This window comes from Poecilia reticulata, linkage group LG4, assembly GCF_000633615.1.
Source record: "Poecilia reticulata strain Guanapo linkage group LG4, Guppy_female_1.0+MT, whole genome shotgun sequence".
NCBI lineage: Eukaryota > Metazoa > Chordata > Actinopteri > Cyprinodontiformes > Poeciliidae > Poecilia > Poecilia reticulata.
In genome coordinates this window covers 24,148,481-24,172,795 of record NC_024334.1, presented here as the reverse complement: position 1 = coordinate 24,172,795, position 24,315 = coordinate 24,148,481, and the positions used below count along the sequence as shown (strand labels likewise).

The window sequence follows — 24,315 nt, the reverse complement described above, 5'->3', positions numbered from 1 at the left end:
TATCTCAGAAAACATTTAAAATAGACCAAAGATTGATTCTAATTGAACAATACTGACAACTGACAAATCTGTTCATAAAACTTTATGACTACTAGATGTTCGCTAAAAGAAAAAAAAAAATCAAACTATAATCATTTTTAGATTAGAAGGCCTGCTTTATATTTTGTTTCTTGTTGCAGCCGAAGCGAAAGGAGAGCACTGAGAAGAGACACGTCACTACGGCAACCCTCACCTTTTGTAAGATCCGAGTAGCTCAGCTCTAATAACACACTCACACACATCCTCCACACAATCATGCCTTTTACACCAAAACGACTTTTGACTCCTGTCACCTCTGAGTCTTTGCATTTATGAATGAAAAGTGAGCTACATGAAAATAATAAAAATTAATAAACGAATAAACCGAAACGTACTTGTGACACATTCTCCTCGTACACTGTCGATCTTATAGTTTCCTATTTTCTATACCGTTGGAAAATAAATAAACACTCTTTATTTAGTAATTTATGAGCACACACATCGGTGTGTTGAGAAAGAGCCACACAGAGACACACACTGAAACACGCACACATGCACAGTGTTCATCTCAAACCAGCCCCCACGCTCAGAGCTCTATCAATGGGAATCTTGTCCCTCTGCACCAGCCGGCAGGAAGAGCCACGCTGCTCGACATTCCTCAAAGAGAGGAGGGGGAGGAAAAGTGGGTGACACGGCGACGGCGAAGGTGCGCTTTCGACCGGAGCGGAGTGGAGCCCGACTTTAAAGATCTAGAGCAACACGGAGGAAGTGTGGAGAAAGACAGAAGAGAGAAGTGGAGATGACAGAGGAGGAAGGTGGGTAGTGGAAGAGGAACGCAGGGCACCAGTGGAAAATCCTAATCCGAAGAGAGAAGAAAATGTTGGCATTGTTTGTCCTGCTCGAGGCACCGTAAGGCACGGTGAGCCCCCAGAACAATCTGTGCCCTGTGTGTGTGAGGAGAGGAGAGGAGAGCAGGAAAGCTGTGCTGGACAGAAAGGGAAAACTGGAGAAACACAGACGTATAAAGAGCCACTAGCAGAAGGCGAACATGAAGGAGGCTGTGGTTTACCACAGACTAAAACGCTACACGCCGTCCACAGTTGCGCAGAGGCCAGCGACTCGATTGTGTGTGTGTGTGTTTTTTTTCTATGTATAGATTACTGTAATGATGTTCAATTAGTAGTTCTGCAATACTTTATAGCTTTTTGTAGCAATAAAGGCTCGGTTTCTGTTTGCTTCTTTTAGAGGCAGCGTGATTGATGCATGTTCCTGGAGTTTTTTCATTATTATTTTACACAACAACCACCTGACGGATTTCAGGCGCTAACAGATTGTTGGTCTGTTTGGTGTCTGAAATGTACAGAGCATTCAGGAACTGCCAACTTCAGCATTGTGGGGGTTTTTTTCTATTCTGCGACTCTAGATGAAAATGTTCATTTGTTTTTAATCGCTCTTTACATTCAGTCACCGTCACGTGAGGGGAAACCTTCTCACGCCGTGAGCATTTTTACATGTTGCCACATTTCTATCTATTTTATTGGAAATTCACACAATATCCCGCTACACAGTGGAGCACAACTGAAGTGGAAGGAAGATGATGAATGGTTTTTAAATGTTTGCAACTAAAATAATTTGCAGAACCGATTTTCACTGCAATAAAGCCTTCAAGAATTTTGGGATACCAGCTTTGCACCTTGACAAGCTTACATTCTTTTTCCAAACTAGTTTGTGTCAGACTGGGTGGAAAGAGTCTGTGAATGTGGATTTTAAAGTTTTCTGGACTTTGATTAAACCATTCTCACCAGACTTATAATGATCTAACCATTATACTTCTGGTTGTATGTTTAACTTGACCAAGTACTGACTTAAATCTTTCAGACGTTTAGTTTGATAACTTTTAAAAACTATGGATCGTTTTCCTTCCGCGTCACCGTTGTGTGATACCTTGTGTCACTCTCTCACTTAAAAATCTCAAATAAACATAAATACGCTGAAGTTTGTGGTCACCGTCGGACAAAAAGGTCGAATTATTTGCACGCTTTTGCAATGTCCTGTTTGTGCTTTAATCTTAGACCAGAGAAGACCAACGTGAACACTGACTTGGGGTGTTTGTTGAACATGATGGGAAGAAATTCGTCGACAGGGAGCATCTTGGTGAAAGGCTGCACCGCCAACAGCTTTCGGGCCCCCTGCTGTGAGAGAGCGTAGGCCAGGGTCCAGTAGGAATAGTCGGCTTCCACCAGGTTGTTCACACCCTCCACTGAATGCTCCGGCTGCTGCACCTGCATTCGCTTCCTTCCCACGTAGCTGAAGGTAGAATGAGGAAGCCAGAGTATGTTTAGCTTTTAGAAAGACGCTAATTTGTGCATTCAGAGAAGTTCTTACATGAGGTCCCAGTCCAGCTGGGCTCTGTCTACATCCTCCATGATGGCCTGAAGCCTTCGTTTGAACCTGGGTTCAAACCTCACGTCGTCCTCCAGAACCAGAACCTTCTGCAGGCCACGATCAACCACCTGATGACCAGAGAACAAAAACAAGGTCATGAAAAATACTTTTTGCTCAATTTTCTTCTTTTGCTTGGTGCTTATAAAGGGGCAATGTCAGTTTTCCCAAATTACCACCCCGCACCACTGTCTGACATTTTGTACTAAGTTTTAAACAGAACATGTATGTAAAAAGAAAACCTTCTTAAAATTCTGTTAGCACTTAATTTTGCACAATCCTTTTTGGGTAAAATTTTAAATAGATAGAATGTTAGAATAAATTGGGTTTTTTTTTGGTATTTTTGGTCAATCGTCACCAGTCCACTGTCATGCTGGACACTTTTAGGACTGATTTTAACATTCATCAGCACAAAACGTTATGCAATAATTTCATTTTTTCACGTCTTCTTCCCTTATAACTTCAGTAGCATGCTTATCCATTGGTGCAAAGAAACTTTGTCTGCAGACACTAACCTGCATCTGCAGACATCTTCTTGCCTTACAGATGGAAAGAAATGACCATTACCACAAACCGTCACCATTTCCCCACCGATCTTTAAAGCTTACGTGAAAAGTTTGAATTGCATGAAACACTGCTAATAATGAAATAATAATTTATGCAAATTTCAGCACAGCTGCACATCATATGTATCGTCTAAAGGGCCCAAATGTTGGTTCAAGCAGAGTGTTTAAAGAAATCCAGACCTGGGTTTACTCTGCACCTTTCCTTTAGACAAGAGCCATATCCTCCTGCCCTCACCTGTTTCCATATAGAGTGGTGACTCAGGAAGCAGCCAATCTCCCCTCTGGTGAGGACGCGACCAGAATATGGATCCTTGTAGCCTGGCAACATCTCAATTCCCAGAGCCTGCAGCTGGGATGTATTTAGAGCTCTGAGAGAAAGGCAAGAAAAATAACATGGAAGATAAAGAAGAATAAAATCCAATAAATAAAAATCCAACATTATTAAAAATGACTTAATTGACCATCATTAAAACACTGCAAACAGTTTGCAACCCAGATTGTCAGAGGAAAAAAAAAGGGAGGAAGGAGGATTAGAAGATTTCTAAGAATGGATTAAAGTCTGCAGAGAAGAGGGGGGAAAACTCGAGCAGGAAGCAACAAATGCAAAGTTAGAGAGGAAGGATGGATTTAATGACAGGAAATATAGCGAGCTCAAGATGAAAGACGAAAGCAGCAGGTGAGACTTCAGTTTTTACAGATATTTCAGTCAGTATCAGATGGTCCTTTAATTTTCCGATTCAGATTTGTGTTGTGTTTGTGACCTACTTCCCGTCCACCGCATCAATCAGAGTGGGACGAAGGCCCATGGCGCCCATTGTTTTCAACATCCTGCTTCTTCTGTCCAGACGGCGTTTCAAGTTAATCAGGAAAATCTAAAAATTGCCAAAAAAAAAAACTCATTCCACAGTGAAAAATAAAGATTTGACAAATAAAAAGCAAGGATTAAATATCTAATTTAATCACTTACATCATCGAAGCCCACGGGGTCTGGCGGTAACGGCGGAGCGTAGATGTACTGAGACGGCTCCATGTCGTGTTCAACTGGGAGGAAAAACCAAGAAGGTCTATGTTAGAAAATCACCGAATTTCTGAACCGGGTGGGGATGAGCAGGCAACAAAAGGGGTGGAGAGGGGTCGACATGAACCGACACGGTGCAATCGTCAAAGGTCGTTGAGGTCAAGAGGGAGGAGAAACGACCCAGAGAGATGAAGGGGTCGATAAGTAATAAAATGTAAACAAGTGTGGAAACTCACTCAGAGCTTCTGAGATGGTGTGTATGAAGCTCTCAGTTTCGTCCTGCACATTTTGCTGAGCTTTGAGCGGGACGGGCAGGAAGCCGTAGTGTTCCCTGTTGCACACGTACATCTGCACGCCTGAAACACACACAAGCACACGCATACAAACAAGCGGGTTTGCTGTAAGACAAAACATTTCCAACCGTCACGGAAATTAGGCGAGCGCTTCATCCTCGTCCCTGATTTCTGTCATTTTGGGAGATCGCCGAGTGGCCAGTGCTTACATGTGGAGCTGATTTTATCAGCAGGTCTTATCTACCTCAGCACAGGTCTAGAAATCAACTGCTGTCCTCTTTTGTTCTGCCGTGAGAAAGGTCTGACACGTCCACCCACCAAGTTATTTTACAGTCACCCCACTGATGCCAACTCAGTGATTTTCTTGCTTTATTTAGCAACATATTTCAGACAACAGCAAAAAAAAAATCGACATCGGAAAAAATCTGAATCTGTAGGTCGGGCTTTTTTAAAGATTGTTAATCGTGATCGGCCAGAAAACTGCAATTAATATAGGAAATTAATTATTATATATTAATTAATATAGGTGTGAAACACCCAAAAAACAGAAACCCTTAAAAAACGAATCCATACCAGAAGTTATTTGCTCTTAAGCGCTCTATACCAATGGCGTTTAAAGTTCAGGTCTTCCATCATTTGCAGGGTCTGTAATGATTTTGTGCGGCCCCGGACCACAAGTTGGTGATAGATGAGAATTGAGGATTTTTTTTTTTTCTTTTAGAGCAAATTTTCACTCACAAATTAAAATATCCTTTCTTTATGATGTGCATTTTTTTTTAATTAGAAACCCTGTTGGGGAGAAAAACATCCACAACTAAAGCTTGGTCTGTTGGTACAGAGTTATTGACGTTGTGCTACCAATTAAAAAAGTAAGGCACGGGAGCATAACAGGATAAGGATGAGTGGAAAACTAGTTCACAACAGTAAAATGTCCCTTAATCCATATAAAGTACAATACAGAAGCCCATGCATAGAAGTATGAGCTCTCCGTTTCCTCCATCATGGCATCTGGCCGTTGTTTCAAGTTCAGAGTTGATTTATAGTGTTTTAAAATATTCCTGGAAGCTGCAACAAGACCGGCCATAATAACAAAAAGTGTCAACATTGAAGTATCCTTAAAATATAAAATGTTAGGCTGAGCCCTGAAGTTTGTGTCAAATAGAATCACAAACTTCCGGCGACTTTTACTTAAGAGTAGACTTGGGTGCACCCAAGTAGTAACCATTCACTACACTTGGTTAAATACCAGCAAACATTTTCAGAGAAACAGTGACCCATAAAAAACATTTATAGACCAAGACAAAAGCAAAATAATACATATTTCAAATAGGCAAACATGCAAGATGGTTATTTTAATCTGATCTATAATGTTTACATTTTGACAAAAAACCTGGCAACTTCTTTTGTTTCATTAATATATGACTTGCTTAGTAGATTTCTGTGCATGTAGCCAAATAAAGTTAAAAAGAAGACTTTTTGCAGCCCAAGAGAACTTTCAATTTAACAATTTCGCTCCAATGGCAAATAACTTTGGAGTCTACTGGTTTAGTTGCACTGTGTAGCACTTTGAGATTTTTTCTAATGAAAAGTGCGATACAAATTAAATTTATTATTATTATTATTATTATTATTATTATACCGTCATTCACATTGTGAGTTAGAATAAATTTCTGCAAGTTTTAAAACGCATTTGCAAAATTGTACAACAGAAATATTGTTGTAATGTTTCGAGATGTTTGTATGTAATCTTCTGAGCCAAGTTTTAGACTGTCCGGTAAAAATAACACAAGTTTGTCTGATCTGAAGTTGTTTATTTCAAGGCAGCCGGTGCTAAACAGCGACATGAACAAGGGTATAATTTAAGCAATTACTTTCTACTGAAGTCACAGCAACACCAAATAGTGCCATAATGACTTATGAACGGAGTCCTGCAGTGCGCAAACTGCTTTTTTGTGCTAGTCTCTGAAATTTTGAGACATTACAAAACTGCATTAAAAAGGTGTAAAATTCACTAAGTAGTACATAACACCTTCATATGATTTTTTTTTAAATGACCAAAAACAGTTTAGTTTTATTAAGCTGAGTGAATTGTGGTTATTTTTCATCACTCTGAATAATGACTATAATCAACAAAATCAGCTCACAATTTATTTAACTAGAAATATGTGCAAAATACATAACAAAACATACAAGAAGATTTGCTTTTATTTTTTTTATGTTTTTGCACCCCCTCCTGCTGCGTCTCAAGAAATAATGCAAAATCCATTTAAATGAAGTGAATAGATCGTCTCTTGACCATAAAAGCAAACGCATGAAGGGTTTGTTTTCGCTTCAAACCGCCAGAAAAAATGCGAGGTGGCTACAGGGTAAGTAAGGTCAGAGGGGTCAAGACAACAGGTGGTCCACCTGGACGGTAAATCTTTGCAGCAGGACAATAACGAGCTTCAAAGGTGTAAAAACGAGCAACTGAAACGCAGACTAATTGGACCCGCTTTTATCCTCGTCGGGGCTGATGTTCATTTATGAGTTGGAAGAAGTTCATGTTTCCATCTGCTAATGTTTACATGAATGCTTTCATGTGTTTGTTTGGTTTTTCTGCACATACGGGAAACCTTAATGGGCCTGTTTGTTACCCACTGGTGATTGTTCACTCGGAGCCCAAACTCACAAGTTGTGCAGCCAGCGAAGCCGCACGTGCTCAGTAGAGCAGCACATTGCCGACTCATCTCAGCAATCAAACATCATTCACACACACGTGCAGAAAACTAATAAAACTCCTTCGGATGTTTTTTTTTTTTAGTGCACCCTGGTATAGCAAAAAAAAAAAAGACAACCTTTTGGGTTTTAATTAACTGCTAAGAAGCTAAGATAGTCATTGATGGTTTGCATTTCAAGAGGAATTTGCCTCTTTGCATAAAGTCTCGTGGTTTGGTGAGAGTTTCAAACCGACCTGCTTGACGTGCCGAGAAGGCAAACACCATGATATCATCAAAGGCCCAGCTGTAGTCCGGATGAGGCGGGTAGAACGCTAGGTCTCGGCTGGCTTCGCGCCGCAGGTCCAAAAGGAAGGTGCTGTGCACCATGGGAACAGGGAAACAGCCGAGCCTCTTCCACTCCCTGATTGGCTGGTAGTCCGGGGTTCGCTTGTAGTAACCCTGAGAGAGGAGCCATAAAACCGTGTTCAGCTGGTAACTCTGAGAGAACGGATGAACCTGCTGGCTTCTGTCTGAGCCGCACCTGCGGGGTGACGCCGCACCAGAAGTTGGAGTAGAGAGAGCGAGACTCCATCATGGGAGCGACCAGCGTCATGTTCTCGGCCATCAGCAGGCTCAGCACTCGAGGGTTGGTCAACAGGTTGTCGCTGTCAGCAAACTGAAGGGCGGAGGGGGGTTTTGATCGAATGAGTGATTTCATGCGAACAATGTTTTTGCTTATAGTTTAGTGATCAAACTAACTGTGCAAACAGCAGAATGACTGAAGACCAAAACAGAATAACACATTCTGTTTAAGTCTACTGTGCAAAGCTAAAGTATCCATGCCCCGTTAATCTTTTCACATTTTGACAAGTTACAACCACAAACCTCAGAGGGTTTTATTGCAACTTAATGTGATGGCTCATCACAAAGTAGGACAATATGTGAAATGGAAGGAAAGGGATCCAACGTTTTAAACTTTTTGCTACTTGGTGCTGCTTTAGCGAAGCCTTTTCTAGCTTTGAGCATGCAGAGATTGAACATTTAAGCATTTTTCTCTCCAAATAAACTCAAGGTACACCAAATTGGATGGAGATCATCTCTGATTCTCAGTCTGTTAATGGATTTAGAAGTAGACTTTGACTAGACCATTCCAACTTAACATAGATTTGCTTTGCGGTAACCCTTTCTCTGTCTCCAAACAGTTTTCACAAAGGATTTTCCTGTATTTAGCTCCGTACTTCTTCCCATCAGCTCATGAAAAGCGAATTTCCCAAATATAATGTCACCACCATGTTGAGAGTTATGATCGGTTTTCGGTTTGAAGGAAATAACTGCCGCCAAATAAATCAGTCAGACTAAACAGGGCTCACAACAAAAGAACGGCACACTTCCAAATTTATTTTTTTACTACTTTGTTTTGGTCTATCACATAAAATCTAGATAAATTATTCTGAACGGGCATGAAAGTTTTTGCAAGACAGTGAGAATATTGCACTCATGCTTTTGGGTCCTGGGGATTATGACCTCTTAAAAGCATGGAAAAAAAAAACATTTTCTCACTAATAAAATCAAAACAGAAATACTGATAGCCTAGGATTATTTACTAATGGTCAAATGCCTGATGCATGGCTGCGTATTTGTGTTGTAGGCGTTACCAGTATGTAGTCGGCCCATCGCTCCCGCGCAGCCTTCAGGGCCGCCTGCCTCAGCTTCATCAGATGGTTGAATCTGGAAGGGGGCCAGTGCTTCGGACCCCACTCATCTGTGTAGGAGCTGACGCAAAAATGCAAAGTGTCAATCGAAGCATCTGAATTTTTGTGTTATACTAGGAAGGAAATTATTGCAATAAAATGTGTAACATTTAAAGAGACTAACAGTTCACACAGATTTTTTAGTGTTTAGTGCACCAGTTGTTTACCTGGTGACTGGATGCCATCCAGTTTTTAACTTTGAACAATCTGACATTGAGATTCAAATGATTCCCAGATCAATAAACAGACACAAAAAGTCATGTGTCAGAGGCTTTTCAAAGAGCAGCTGCAGCCTGTGCTCACTGTGCGTGATGGATCCTCATTCGGTTTTGGGACAGATTTTATTTTTTATTTTTTTTATATTTACTTGTTCAGTTTTGCTCTGACTGTAGATAAAAACAGGTAAAGGTCAGGAGTTGTTTTCGGACTTGACAGGATTCTCATCTTAATCAGTGGCAATATGTGAATGCAAATTTAATGGTGTGGTTTAATGTCAAGTGGAAATATGCCATGCAGAAGGACAGAACAGAATCAATAATTGTCCAAAAAATCTTCTCAAACATTAGGTCAGATGAATGGATTTACTTCTAAATGAAACATTGTGGGAAAGTAGTAGTTTTCTCATGACGGTAAGTTTTTCCATTTATGCTATAAAAAGACGAAAAAGATAAAAACTGTGTTACTTCACGTAATACAGTATGTACTGTATTTTAACGCAGATTATTGTGCATAAAGGAGGACATAATCTGCAGGTTTCTATTTACTGAGAAAAGGCTCTCTAGGCTCATACTTCAACATAAGAAATTAGGAGAAATTTACATCTTTTTGCCATCAATATTTTTCAGCTTAAAATTGGAATCAGAGGGGTAGACCTTTTAAAAAAATAAATAGAAAATCTCATATTAAAAGTATATTTGGTGCATCTCAGCTTGTGAACATACCTGGGCTCCTCCATCGGTCTCCACTCCACATAGTGATAAATGCGCTGCGCTCTCTTCAGCCATTCTCTCAACATGGCAGTGGTATTGTCTACGTTATGGTCCGTCGCTGCCCTGTAAACAGAAAACATGCGCTCATTAAAACACAGTGCACGTTATAACAGAGTCTTATAACAGAGTGAGGTCCCATCAAGCAGCCTCAGTGCTGCAAACCTCATTTACTGCCCTAAGTAACTGCAGGAGAATGGACTAGGTCTGAGGAGCCGCGGGGCAAACGAGGCTTTTCTCTGGTGCTCTGGTTAGAAATAACGACACTGCAGGCTCTAACGCCCCCCTTAGAGAGTGACTGCTTATTTTGCAACTGTTGATAAAGACAGTCATTGCAAAACTCCAACACAGTCTTAATAAAACACTAAGTATGCCACAGCAGAACTAACGTATTACCACTTTACACAAAAGCTGCTCAAAACCAAAGCACCCACTTACGCAGATGCACTTGTGTTGGAGGGGAAATGAAGTCAACACGGGAGCTTCTGCTGGTTTGACAGCACTGTGGTTTGTGACTCCGTTTCTTTTCCACTTTGGTTAACGCTGTTGACTCAAAGAAGACACTAGGCCCACTGTATGCAAGGATGCGTGTGAGTGCGAAGGTGATGCATTTATGCAAGACAGAAATTAAATTCACAAACAAGCCCATCCACTGCATTTTATCTGTCTAGGAGTCACTAAAAAGAGCTCTACCGCGAGTTAAAATTAAAAGGTAACTTAAAGACAACTGTCAACAGGATATTAGGAAAAATCCAGAGCTCAGCTGTGCGAACACAAATACACATTTGGGCGTTTTTGGACTTTTCCACTTCCAGCTGTAATATTCCTAGCTGTGCAGCCATTTTTAGGTTGGACAGATAGACAGACAGAGACAAACAAACACACTGACACAACAAAACGCCAGAACCCTCTGCTCAGATTTTCCACCTGTTTTCTGTGTGAGAATTATAGGATCTGTTATAAATGAATATATGCAGGCAGTTCCAGGTTTTAACTTTGACATTTAACCCTTTAAGCAAATATTAGTCCAAGTGTTTTTATCATAAACAGCTATTTGCTCAAGAACAGTGTGAGGACAGGGATGTCAATGAATCCGGGCGGGAAGTTGGTTCCTCCAAGTAGTGGGTTATTTTCTCAGCTCAGTTATTACTTCTCGGTTACTTCTCTCAGTTATTGCTCAGCTCAGGAAAACAGACCTTGCACCTGCAGCTAGAGAGGCGAGAGCTGAACAGATTCTAGGAGAAAGGTTATTGTGTGATGATTTTTGCGGGGTAGTCTCTTAACAAAAACTGTTGTTTCGGGTAAATCCTCCGATCATTTTGGCCGTTTTGCTGTCAGATGTTCTGAGAGGTGTGATCCCAAAGATATGTCTTTGTATTCAATAAATATTACCTTGCCGACGCTTTTTGTGCTGGCTCAACCCTTTGCGTGCAAATCTAAGGGGAGATTTATTGTTCATAACAGATCAAATACCTTTTTACACACAAGAATATCATCACACAGAACATATATTTTTCCAAATCTTTGCCTCAAAACTCAGATCTTTTTTTTTTTTTGCATGTGGTATTTCAATCTTATTCAGTGAAACATATAAAAACGTAACAGGCCAAAATAAACATCTGCAGGCCATAAACCACAGGGTCAAGCGGTCTAATTCTATGTGTCTGGGTAAGTGCTCACAAATATGTGGCAAAGAATGAAGATGATAATTTTTGCATCCTGGGAATGCTCTTTTACACCAGTGTGACCTGTTATTTATGTGCTGCAGGACTGCTGGTTCAAAGTTCTCAATAAGCATGTAAATCCAGAGTCAAACTGGGAGAATAATAGCACAGCGGCTGGAAAAAACCGCCTTTGATTACTGGCTGCTGATATATATATATCTGTTTTGGGGTTTTTTTTCAATCACAGAGCAGGTCCATTCTGAAACACCTGACTTTCTAATAATGAGAAGATGTGCAGGCACTTTTTTTTTTTGCACGTTTCTCTAATAGGCAACTTGGAATAACTATGCTTCTGGAAACCCCTGGTGTGGATCACCAAACATTGTAACTTTTTTAAAGGCAAAGAAAACACAATGTATGCTGTAGTACAACAAATGTATCTGTGCGGCAGGGTCTATTAAAACACCCTCTGCATCTCAGTTGTGCCTCAGACTTTGGAATCATCATTACATCATCACTTTCACAGGCTCTGTTTGGCAGGACTTGTTCCCCCTACATCCAGATGACATTAAGTCCACGGCAACCACATGTCTGCTGAAATGGTTTATATCAGTTAGCAAGACAATTTTATTTATGCAATGTTTTTTTGTTTTTTTTATTCATACCTGTGACCTGTGATAATTTAGTAATTTCTCCACTTCTATGTTGCTGTGACATTTCAGGCTTCTTTCATGTATTTCTCCTATGAGCTGTTCTGGGAAACGTGACGTCAGTACACTGCGTGATTTTCCATTACTGCCTTCACACCTCCGGTTTCTCTCTTATTTATGGATGTGTGAGTCTAAATGATGCTTGCAATTCATACCCCTTGAAATTTCCATATTTTGTCACTTGAAACCCATAAATATCCAAGTGTTTTTTATTGGATTTTGTCTTTCACACCAAAACAAAGTAGTGCATAATTGTTAAGCGGAAGAAGGAAATGATCCAAAGTTTTCAACTTTTTCAGAATAAAAGCCTTGAATGCTTTTGTAGTTAGGAGAATAACACTCTTCTTTTAGACTGTTTAGCATGTTGACATTGTCTAAATCCCACTGAAAACATTTTGAGAAACATTGGCAGGAGCGACACTCCTCATCCTCACCACATTAAGCTCCAACCAGCCTACTGGAAAAAATTGCATCAAGCATTTCTACACAAATATCCAAGTAAACAACCAAAACATTGGCGGTACTCAGTACAGAGTACTTTTGTTTACAATTTCAATTTCTGTTTTCGGCAAATGTTCTCAACTTTTGATAAACAAATCAAAAGTCTGTTAAACATACTTTTTCATACACTGTATTTCTGATGTTCTACTCACAACCTGATTCACAGTTGTGCACCACTTTATGTTAGTCTGTCACATAAACCCCCCTGTGACAATTGCTCAAGTTTGTATTTGCAATGTGACAAAATGTGAACGTTTTCCCAAGGACTCCTGTTTTCTCTGCAGGTCCTTCTTCTTGAAGCAGTAGCAGTAGAAGTGCCTCCCCTCTTCCGCTTCTTCGTCCCTCAGGCAACCAAAATCTACCAAAGTCTCTGCAGCTGATTTCAGATCCACTTGGGGATTTTGTCCATCTGTGCATGGACAGGAAACCCAAAATGTGTATGCAACCCTCCATGCAAATTAGAGAAAGATTCACTGCTACGCAGTTGTTCGCATGCGAGATCTGCAACAATCTGGTTTTCTTACTTAAAATCCCTTATTTCCTTCGGTCGTACCTATGTCTGCCTCATGCTGCGTCCACACGTTGCTGTTTTTGAAGTTTACAGTAAGCAACAGCCTCATTATTCTGTCGCCTGCAGCTTTCAAAGTTGGGCTTCCTCTCTGCTCTGAATTTATGAGCGCCATCTGGACAACACATGAGCGCAGGGCCCTCACCTACACACTCCGCCGATCCCGCTCACGTCTCCTCAGAGATGTCCGTTTATACGTCCCTGATCGAGTCTCAGACAATTCAACCTTCATGTAGATATGAAGGCTGAGTTATCGGCCTAGCACGGTAACAAATTCTGCTGGACGATAAACTGACCCAGAAATGATCGCGATAAACAACAATGTTACCGTTTTGAGACCATTATCGACTAATATAAAGATAATAATGGGAAAATAGCACATGTACAACTACAATAACAAGTTTTCTGGACAGTAAATTGTTCCAAAAATGATAATTGACAATAATTGGTGTTTTGAGACCATTTTTGAGTAATGTATTGATAATGGCATAATGATGCAAAAGATTTATAAATCTTTGCCTGCCAAAGATTTTTAAACTTTAATACTCAACACAGAAAGACATTTTAAATATCCCACATAAAAAACATAACCACCTGAAACAATAAATGAAAAGGAAATAAACACTGAAGGAAAATCTTAAATACAATTGATTATGAAGCCTCTGAACAAAATTTCTCTACAGAAATTATTAATCATCAGAATGGAAAACCTCAAGTTCGTTCAAATTTATCATGCAATTAGCTAATTATTGCAGCAGACTTAGCAGGTAGTCATCACCTTCAGAGATTAGAAAAGATGCATCTTGTTAGAAGCCAAATCGTTCATTTCAAAAGCACCGTATGCAAGAATTAGTCTTCATTTTCTAATTTATTTGTGTAGCCACAATAGTTCTGGGAAAGCAGTGGGAGGTTCAGGTTGCAGGATGGCGCTGGTTCCTGCAGCTTCTCAGATCCTCAGTCGGACTGGAATCTGAAGTGTTTGGACACCAAACCAACGCATTTGTATCTTTGTTCAAATGATTTGCGAGGATCTGACTTCTTGTTATTTTGTACAGTCATGGATGATGCTAATGTAGCGGTTCCATTTATCCTGATGCAACACTTAGCTGATTGCTAACCCTCCGTCAGCACTTTGCTTCAGTTACCTACTATAGAGACGCCTGTCAGATAAGCTGGGCTTAAAACACAGAGGCTGGCCCCTGAAACCGGCCCTTTCAAGTAAACACAGGTCTGAAAAGAACCGGTTGGCTGCTTTCAGCTCGTTGTTTACTCTATAAACTATCTAATATCATTGCCAATAATGAACCTCGCCCCTCGCTGCCACCCCCTCTGCATGCAATTAAGAAGTAAGAATGCTCCTTTCAGACGGGGCTGCTGATGGTTTTACCACATAATCACCCTTCAGGAGTCCAAGTACCTCTGCCTTTGTGGTTCAGCCTCTGAGCTGACGTGGCTGTCAGGTTTCTGATGGCCTGAGAGGGCAAAGAGGACAGGTTGGGGGTGTCGACTGAGAGGGACTGGAATGAGGGGAAAAGAAGGAGAGCTGAGGTGTTTGGCTAGACAGAAGCGCTCAGCTGAAATTCCTCACAGCTCTGAGGATCAACAGAAACTTCGACGCTCTGCAGAGTGGCACTGAAGTGCGATGCTCAGCATTGACGTTCAAAAGCAGAAGAAAAAAAAATATGATGCCTCTTAGATATTCAGCGGAGCAAACACATTTCATACCGACACTTAACTTCAAGTAGAGATCGCTTTGTGTCAACCTCTTGCTCTCTTCGCTTTTGTTATTGTTCAGCAAATATTTTTGATTGGTCGTATGCGATTAAACTGAAAACAATGCGATAGTCTGTGGAGATTGGTGTTCCTCGGTGCATTGTGGGAAATGTAGTGAGAAATTTCTCGTCCACAAGACGTCAAGCAATTTTGCAGGCGCTGACATTTACAGGTTCTCAGTGTGGTGTAATAATTGTGTACCTTTGCGAACTGTGCAGGCAGAAGTGGTGGCCTGGGCAAGGAGGATTCTGATCAAAACCACATTTTAATGAAATTCACAAGAGCTCCATGACTGTAGCAAAACAGTATGTCATTTTTGTCATGCTGCCAAACAGTCAACTATACAAAAATCACAATAGATACTTAAGTATGATCTTCTGAGCACTTCTGTTTCTCGTTCTTTGTTCTTTCCGTTTTCTTTATCTGGTTCCATATCAAGGCCTCCCTCCTCTCCATGAACCATCACAGCTCTGGAGTTTGGTGACACTGCCAAGATCTGACAAAAACGCTGGAGTGCATGCCACGACGACTGAGCAAAACTTACATAAAAACTTATTTACTCCTCAGAGAAGAGGTGGAGGGCTTCAGAGCGGCCCGGGATTTGGAAAAATCAGATCTCTTTGTTGGTTTTTGCTCACTCGATTGAAAAGATACGGCGTTCCTGAGAAGCCTTTCTTGCTGCACGGCGATGAGGAAAGGGCTGGAAAGCTGCCAGGTTCATCATTGGCTGCATCCTCAGCTCGCTGAGTGCATGGCTGGAGAGAAGACTCTGAAGTCAGTCGGTTTGGAGCGTGTGGGCCGCACAGTAATCCTCTCAAGTTACTGTACATCACAATGTGTGGAAGAAAGCAGGTGCGATTCGGACGCATGAGCGACACCGTGATGAATCTAAATCAACGAATCGCAAGTTATATTTAACACTCATTTTAAAGTGATTCATCCACAGTGCTGTGAGCTACATATCTTCCATTCCTTCACACACACCTAACTAAGCCATACAGTCCCACTGCACACTGGGTTTTTCATATACCGGACATACTGAGGATCAAAATGTCCCTGTTTAGGTTTGTTAGGATTACCAATGTTATCTGTGTTTGTTACATGCCAGAATAATTAGTTTTTTTATAGACCCATAGATCTCTGATGATGATGTTACAATTTTGTGAGAGTCTGACAAGTTGATTCACAGAACCAGTTAGTTAAACCGAAGCCCTTTCTGCAGATTTATTTTATTGCAAAGCCTCAAACACACAGCTTACTTGTGTGACTTCGTGGGAAAAATGAAAAGAAATCAGCCAAGATATCGGATTGAGGATTCTGAACCTCCACAGACGTTACTCCTCCTTTCACCCCCTCGCCACACTTCCCGAAGGTTTCGCGTTCAGCTGTCACTCCCAGAGGAAAAGTGCAAGATTCTCTGAAGACGCTGACATCCACATCCACCAAAACGAGCTGAAAAGAAGAAGTCATATTCGAGTTTGCAGTAAAGTCGATAATTGAAGTGCCATCAATATGCCAGCCACTTCAGAAGAAATACTGACTGGTCTGACTTTAATTTAGGTAGTGGTTTAACATTTGTAAACAAAAAGCTGTTTTTACATGTGTTGGTCAGATATTTAAATTTAAACAACAACCATTACGAAGTCTAGATTAAAGCAGGCCTTTTAGATGCAAGTTGAACTGTTTTGCATTTTTGTTGCAATGCCAGGAAAACAAAAATTATGAATATGACCTGGTTGCCTGGCAGCAGGGTTGTGACCCTAAGGTTAACTGCTGGTTAAGGACTTTCCTCAAAGGCCAAACGGGGTCAAAGGTTAGGGTAGATGTCAACTCAGCAGTAAACAAAATCTTCTTTTGACACCACATCAGTTTTTGCTATCTTTATTTCAGTGTATCGAATAAATGTAAAATAAATATGTAATTATTTCATCCACTCGCAAAGCAATACGCCATTATTTTGTTAAATTTGAGACTAAATTGTCTGTTTTACAGCCATTTGCAAAAAAACATTCTTCATCTGAGTCAATACGTAGTGTTGTGGATCCCTTCAGAGGCTAAAGACAGGAGCGTCTTACTCTGGATTTGTCCCACCACCGACTTTGAGTCTTTGTAATGTCACACTGACATTTTTTTTTCTTTTTGAGCTTCCAGCTAAAATTGGAGCAGATGTCAGATCTTTAAAAGCTCTCTAAAAACTGGATATCACGATAAAATGCAACTCCACAGAAGATACTGATTTAAAGGTCAAGGCTAATTGGATCCAGTTACTTCACACAGTTCTGCCATATGAGGGACTAAATGGAAAGTCAGGGAGTGAGTCCAAATAACAGCAAAACACATGTAATTGAATCCACACCTGGCTGTCTAGCACAGACATGCATGTGAAACACACGCGATTGCACAGCCACAGGCACCGGGACAGAACCTTGTGTGTAATTAAATAAATTGTTTACGCAGCGCCAGGGCTCTGATTGGATGCGTGCTGGCACAACCCAAAAGCTAATTGTTCACAAATGCAAGATCCTGCACAACCATTCAGATAATCCGTTGCACACAACTGGATCTCCCAAGTCCAATAAACCTCAAGGTTGGACCCGATTTAACTCCTTCCCTGCACTTTATAGCGTCTGTATGTTGTCTGTGTTCGTGTGGATGAGTTTGGGGATCTTCTGGTGCCTTTTATGGTACAGAGGGAGGGGTAACCAGCGACCATGTCTTTTGTTTAAAACGAGGACATTTCAGGGAGTCACAACAAATCGAACAGCTACAAGCTAAAAGCAAACACACTCACCTTGTTGTCACCTAAAATGCCTCCCTTTGAACATTTCAATATGCCATCTGCAAGTGGATAGAGTATGCTACTGCTGAGCTGAAACGAATACAGATAAACTATTTATGTCGGAGGTGTTTAAAAACAATCTGTTGAGGTTTATAGGAGGATCTGGGTGAGAGTGACTGAATACAAATGCATGCCGCACATTTTAGATTTTTTTGTTTCCCCCACAAAAGTTTGAAAACTGTGAATCTTTAGTGTTTTCGTTCCGCTTTGCTACTTTCTACTGGTTCATTTTCAGTTAAAAGTTTATACATATTTCCTCGGTATTTGGTAGAATTTCCTCTTAAACTGTGTGGCTTTGGTTAAATGTTGAGGAGATCTTTCCACAAGCTTCTCACAAGATTTTGAGTGTTTTGTTCAAAGACGCAAAAAACACTTTCATCTCTGGGACACGGTATGGTGGTTGGACATGCCCATGGTGTTTATGCTTACATATTTGAACTGATGCATGTTCAACGCTCAGGAATCGAGAGACTGCACCCAAGGAAGAACCAGACCTGTGCAGGTACACAATTTATTTTCTTCCTAATATCTTGGCTGATTTTGTTAGATTTTCCATGTGTTGCCTTTAAACACGACTGGCAGGTGTCCATCGATTTAACATAAGTTATTCCTTTCAGTTTGGTCTTTGAGAGTGTAAAAAAGACAAACCGCATGTCAGCACTTTCACCAAAGGTGTGGAAAAGCCTTTCAGTCCACCAGACTGATGTGCATTATGGGGATGCTATGCAAACTGCTGATATGACAAATTTTCTTCAGCATGAAAACTTTCTTCCTGTCAAACCAAACATCAGTAAAGCTCAGTACTTCACACAGCATAACTCATCCAGCCAGGCAGACTTTAACTCAACATTCAAGTTCGATTTGTTACGGGCCATTTTACCCACATTTCTCAGCGCACTTGTCAAAATAGCTGGATGACATCATGTCACGAGAGTTAAATGTCCTCAGGCTAGGTTATGTGAGAAATGGCCTTTATCTGCAGTACATAGGGCAGATCTGTCAGAGCTAAAGTGTTTATGCAAATGTGGAAAATTCTTACTCTGTGCAGTTATGTCATATTCCAGACCTTTAATAGATCACATTTCTTAGCTGAAAACTAAACATCCACTTACTGCAGATCAGAGTTAGTCAGTTATTTTATAGCTATGTATCATTTTACCCAATAAATTACTTGAAAGTTCATTGACTTAAAGACTGTTATAAATCAAACCATCCAACACCAACCTCATTGTTTCCGAGCTCTGTGATGGTTGGCGGTTTTCTAAGAACAGATAACATTATGCCATAAAAGTGAGAATGCAGGTCCTGAGGGGAAAGGCAATTATGTAAGTCTCATTTCCACTCTAGGTCCAACTCTGACAAGTCCACAAATCATCTTAACCCCGAGCTCAGCACCTGGAAAAGTGCTCCACCCCGACATGAACAGAGCCGGCAGGCATTTCGACAGCAGGCAGCCAGAAACGAATGTTATCACAGCGTGTTTGAAACATCAGGACGCTTCATCAGCAACGAGGCTAATACAGAAAGCCAAGACGCAAAGTTCACAGTTCACGGAGTCTCTTATGATTTCCCTCACCGCTGATTATAAGGAACACCATTCTGGTTATCTACTTCTAATAAAAGAAATAATCAACAGGGAGCAAATCTGTTAATGAAGCGTTGGTGACGTTATCTTGCTGGGTTGTATCTCTATCATGGATGCATTTCAGTGAGAAGCAAGAAACCTTTCATGGTTCAAGTGGAGGGCAGATTTAGTTGAGCTAGTTTGACAATGCAGATTACCCCAGTTGCTATGCCTTCTGGGTAATTTCGAACACTGCTGACCGCTCTCTCTCCAGCAGCTGCCCCCCTCCTTCTGCTAATACCTAGCATTCTTTCATTTACTAACAAGGGCATGAGAGGTTTTCTCCTTCCTCTGCGACTATTCGATAAGATCAGTACCCACTTCAAGGGGAGAAACTCCTAAAGGAGAGCTGGTATTCAATGACAAACCAACAATCTGCACAGAAAAGAGCAGAAGTATTATGGATTACATCTAAACTGAATTTTGTCCCACTACCTTCACCTACAGGCTTCCTGTGCTTTTTGTAAACATATATGTTAGTTTCATTCATTCATTGCATAAAATGTTCAGATGAGCTTCATCATCTAAGCAGCTACTGTAATATTGAAGAAAATATTTATATCTCCTAAACATTATTTTTTAGTAGGAAGTCCAAAGTTAACTTTTTTAAAACCTTTTGGACACTTTGTCACTCACCACTAAATCCAAATCATGACTGAGTGAAAATGTATTACTTTATTAAATAAACACGTACATTTAAAGTAAAGATTTTCAAGTTAAATCTTTCTGGCAACGTTCCCTCTCGGTTGTGGAGCGCCTCAGGGCTCTGTTATAAGCCCCATGCTGGTCTTTAAGGTTTCAACTTTGATCAGAGTTCACAAAATACAATTATCTCCATCTACTTTTTTCACTGATGATTGGCAGATCTAACTACATATTTGCTTTATGATTTAAAGATATCGCACTTTTAATAGGAATTAATTTATAAGCTTCATCAATGCCACCCATCTTCTTCCTATTTCATAATTAATTTCAAATATTGCTACAAAAAAAGACCTTGCAATACGATTGTCTTTTATCACACTGTGATTGATTTATTTACATTTTTCTTGCGCAGCGTTTGTTCCAACTAAGTTTATTTTAAAGATAGTATGTAAATGAATAAACAAAAGTGAAATGAGGAGCCCAAACACATTAATGCCCCAGGTATGTGTCCTTTATCATTAATGACTGAAGGCTACAACATCTCCAGCAGCATGAAGCGACAAAATTTTAATCTCAGAAAAGCACAGAAAATCTTTAAATAAAAGCACAAGTTGCCACAATATTTCTTCACGTTCAAAGTTTTTTCTCTCACTCACTGGATCTTGTCAATATTCAATGTAAAAATTGTATAAAGATAACATCCCAACACACAAAACATGAGAAAACAATGCTTCAAATTACCGGCTTGAAAAAAGTGAAAAGCTTCCCTCATTCCTGCTTTAACAATGTTTCCTCCTTCATTTTAGGAACCCAGTGTTAAGATGTATTCACCTGTCAGCACATAAAGACAAGACAGAAGTGAAGTGTGCTCCCCTAGCTCCACCTGACATCTGTATTTTACCATATAAGCCCTCAAAGACTGAAAAGTCGCAAAGTTTCACCTCAGTCGCGTCAGCTGGGATCTGGTTCCTCAAAGAGCTTGTTTCCCTACTTGTGTGAATGTTTTATTTCCTATATTATGCTTTTTGAGCACAGCATCTTGGGCGTTTATTGGGTGGTTGGCTCTGGCCATGAGCTGCAATGATGATGAACACACAGCAACACAGAAAATGACTAAGACATCTCATTTTCCTAGCCGCAAAAAGCCAATAAACTTTGTTCAAAAACAAACAATTATAATTCCACTGCATTAAAATATACTTGACGTTTCTAAACGCCAGTCTTTCCGTTTCACATCAACAGAACCCAGTTGTATCACAGTATTTATCACAGTATTTATTTAGCTTCAGTATTTAGTTATTAGTTGACATTTATTGGGCTTCTGGCTAGCTTTGTATTGCACACTGAAAGCGCTTTCTTTAAACAAACCTCGTAACCACAAAGGCAAAAAAATCATGGCACTTCTTCATTACATCGTTAGCGCAGTAAGTTGCGTAGTAAAACAGCTACAGCGCTCCTTGTGGTGGCGAAGGAAATTGCAAATTCACTTGAATCCGTCTAGAAAGTCATTAAAGCTGGATTTGAATATCCACTTGCTTGCATACATGCTAATGATAGCACTGCAGCACAGCAGAAAGTTTCAGAAGCAGCACTTTAAACAATCACCTCAGCTTTTACTTGAAAAGACGACACTGAAATAACTAATTCCATAAAAAATTACGATCTAGTTTTTAATATTAGTGTTGCTAAAAATGTTCCTTTAATACTGTAGCTAACAGCTGCCATAGTTATTGGCTACTTAAGCGACGGCTCACATGCAGTCAATGTTTTTGTCGAGTGGCGACAGAGTGAAAAGCCAAAGCTGTTATCTGTTTATCATCTAATATAATCGTGGAAATCAATTATTGTAGTTTGGCATTTAGTGTGAATAGGTACATGAAACACCTGGCCTCAGACATCCAATAGAAATAATAACCTTATTATTTGAACTTCTTCCGGTGAACAGCAGCTGAATCGTGTGTTTCACAGCTAAAAGACATAAAGGTTATATGAAAGGACTGGAGATCACTGAACTGAAACGTATGTTGTCGTGTTGTGTTCATCAGAGCTGGAAATGTCGATGTTTTTTTTGTTTTTTTTAGTTAGGTTACATTAAGTTTGCACATCAGAAGCTAAAAACTGATCAATGAGCTTCAGCCTGTTCTGCATCTGCAAAATCCATCAGAGAGCATTTGTCCTGTTTGCACTGACAGCAGAGCACAGAAACGCCCCTCATGACTAATAGGGCCCCTTTCTCTGTTGGTTAATATGATCACAAATCTGTGTAAGCTTCAGTGCCTTTCACACTTTGCTGCAAAGTGCCGGTTCTCTCTCTCTCTCTCCGTGGGAAGTTTTCCCCCCAGCATCTGAGTTCTCACGTGAAAACTGGGTGAATCTGATGAGGGTTGTTGGACCGGAAGTGGACCTCGTGCAAACAGTGTCGTCCACAGAAGGGAGAGACACAAAACAACAAAAAACAACAATGCTCCACCAGCTGAAATGCAGCAAAGTTATTCATATCACTTAGATCAGATCACAGTTTGATATGTGGAGCCACAAGCTTCAAAGTATTTTTAATGAGATTTGTTAGTGAAGAGAAAAACAACAACAACAAAAAAATGTGATGTGCGTATAAATTCAGCCCCAGTGAGTCAGTACTTTTCAGAAACCTCAATCGGCCTGATTAATCAACTCCATTTGGAAAGCTAAAATATCCCACAGGATGACGCAGCCAACACAATGTCTCACAGTGCAGATGGATTCCTCTCCTATCTGTGATTTTTGCAGGACAACATGTTTGATTTTGGTCTCAGTGCACACCGACAGCACCTTTCTTCATGCCCTTAGAGGACATTTGGGACGCAACAATAGATGAAGCATGTAACTCATCTTGTCCATTACACAACTACAGAGTTGTGCTATTCATTCATGGAAAATCCTGTGCAGCACAGAAAAGGATCAACGGCACTTTTGCAATGCATCGTATAAAAGAGTGGTGAAAATCATTGCACAGATTCAGAACCAGTCCTCCTGAAAGTTGTCCTTCATAGGATAATTATCACATCTTTTGAGGTCTGCATAGCTGAGGCTCAAATTCTCAGATTCCACAAACATCTTCTATTATCTGATTCATAATCCTGCACAGCCACCATCCAGTCTGTGCAGAGGCTCACACATATTTCACACATGACTTCCAGGAACTCTCTCTCTCTCTCACACACACACACACACACACACACACACACGCACACACACACACACACACACACACACACACACACACAAAAACACTCTCCCCTCCTGCTGCTGTCAGACCAGCTCAATGTCTTCTTTCATCCCTACACCTGCAGGCGCCCTCTTTGTCTCCTTCATCTTCTCCCTAAACACGGCGGGAGCCAGCCAGTTTACGGGACCCTACCTGTGGTGAAGCCCCTCTTTCATACCTGCGAGTCCTGCTGTTTTAAAGAGCCACTTGTTTCCGCAGGTTTATGCTTAATCAGGCGGATGGGGCCGTGATTAAGGGTTAAGTCTAACCCTAACACGCCACAAAGCTCTTTCATCTTCTTCCACAGCGTGCAATTTGGGGAAAACGCAGCGACAGGTCTGGTCGGTAAAGTTTACGAACCGCTTGTTTTTGGACCACCGTGCAGGTCACAACTGAATAGAATCTGGCACTATGATTTTTTTTCTTTTCTCTTCTTTTCTTAAATGACTAATGCAGCAGGTAAACTCCACATCAGCACCCCCCCTCCCCCCGCCCCAGGCGGTCCCCGCGCTCTCACCAGATCGCTATGCGCTCCTTCGGGTACTCCAGCCGCTCGACGCAGCCCAGGTAGTGCGGCAGGCTGTGCGCCGCGTTCCGAGCCAGGATCGCGATCATAACCTTCGGCGGCAGCACCGGCGACTCGGGCTTCACCTGCTCCTGCACCAGCGTCACCATTTCGGACGCGGCGCCGGCCATCAGGGCGGCCAGCACGGCCCACAGCTCAGCGACACCCGCGACTCCGACCGCCCGCATCTTCACTCCAGGATTCAGCCGCGAGTCAAGCCGGAGTCCTTCAGACTGAGAGGGAGAGGAGAGGAGTGAGAGACCCGTGGAAAGGTGGGACAGAGAGGCAGGGTGGGCGTGGAGGTCTCTACCTCCGTTACCCCTCCTACGGTCAGTGGCGGTTCTTGTTTGAATCCCACCCGGGGAAAAAGCCCCCCCATGTACAGTAAAGCCCACTGTGTGTGCGATAGATT

The 24,315-nt window shown here is 41.1% G+C and overlaps 1 protein-coding gene across 1 annotated transcript in view; it reads right to left on the bottom strand.

The window, feature by feature from the left end:
* Positions 1-24,091, bottom strand: part of colgalt2b (collagen beta(1-O)galactosyltransferase 2b) — a 27,454-nt gene extending 3,363 nt beyond the window's left edge. The window contains exons 1-11 of the mRNA XM_008407090.2: positions 23,856-24,091; positions 9,726-9,836; positions 8,689-8,806; positions 7,575-7,709; positions 7,288-7,492; positions 4,281-4,400; positions 3,994-4,067; positions 3,792-3,898; positions 3,262-3,394; positions 2,404-2,531; positions 2,119-2,325 (exon numbers count right to left, since the gene is read on the bottom strand). Coding sequence (XP_008405312.1) covers positions 2,119-2,325; positions 2,404-2,531; positions 3,262-3,394; positions 3,792-3,898; positions 3,994-4,067; positions 4,281-4,400; positions 7,288-7,492; positions 7,575-7,709; positions 8,689-8,806; positions 9,726-9,836; positions 23,856-24,091 — 1,574 coding nt within the window. The remainder of the gene's footprint in view (positions 1-2,118; positions 2,326-2,403; positions 2,532-3,261; positions 3,395-3,791; positions 3,899-3,993; positions 4,068-4,280; positions 4,401-7,287; positions 7,493-7,574; positions 7,710-8,688; positions 8,807-9,725; positions 9,837-23,855) is intronic.
* Positions 24,092-24,315: the final 224 nt, after the last annotated feature.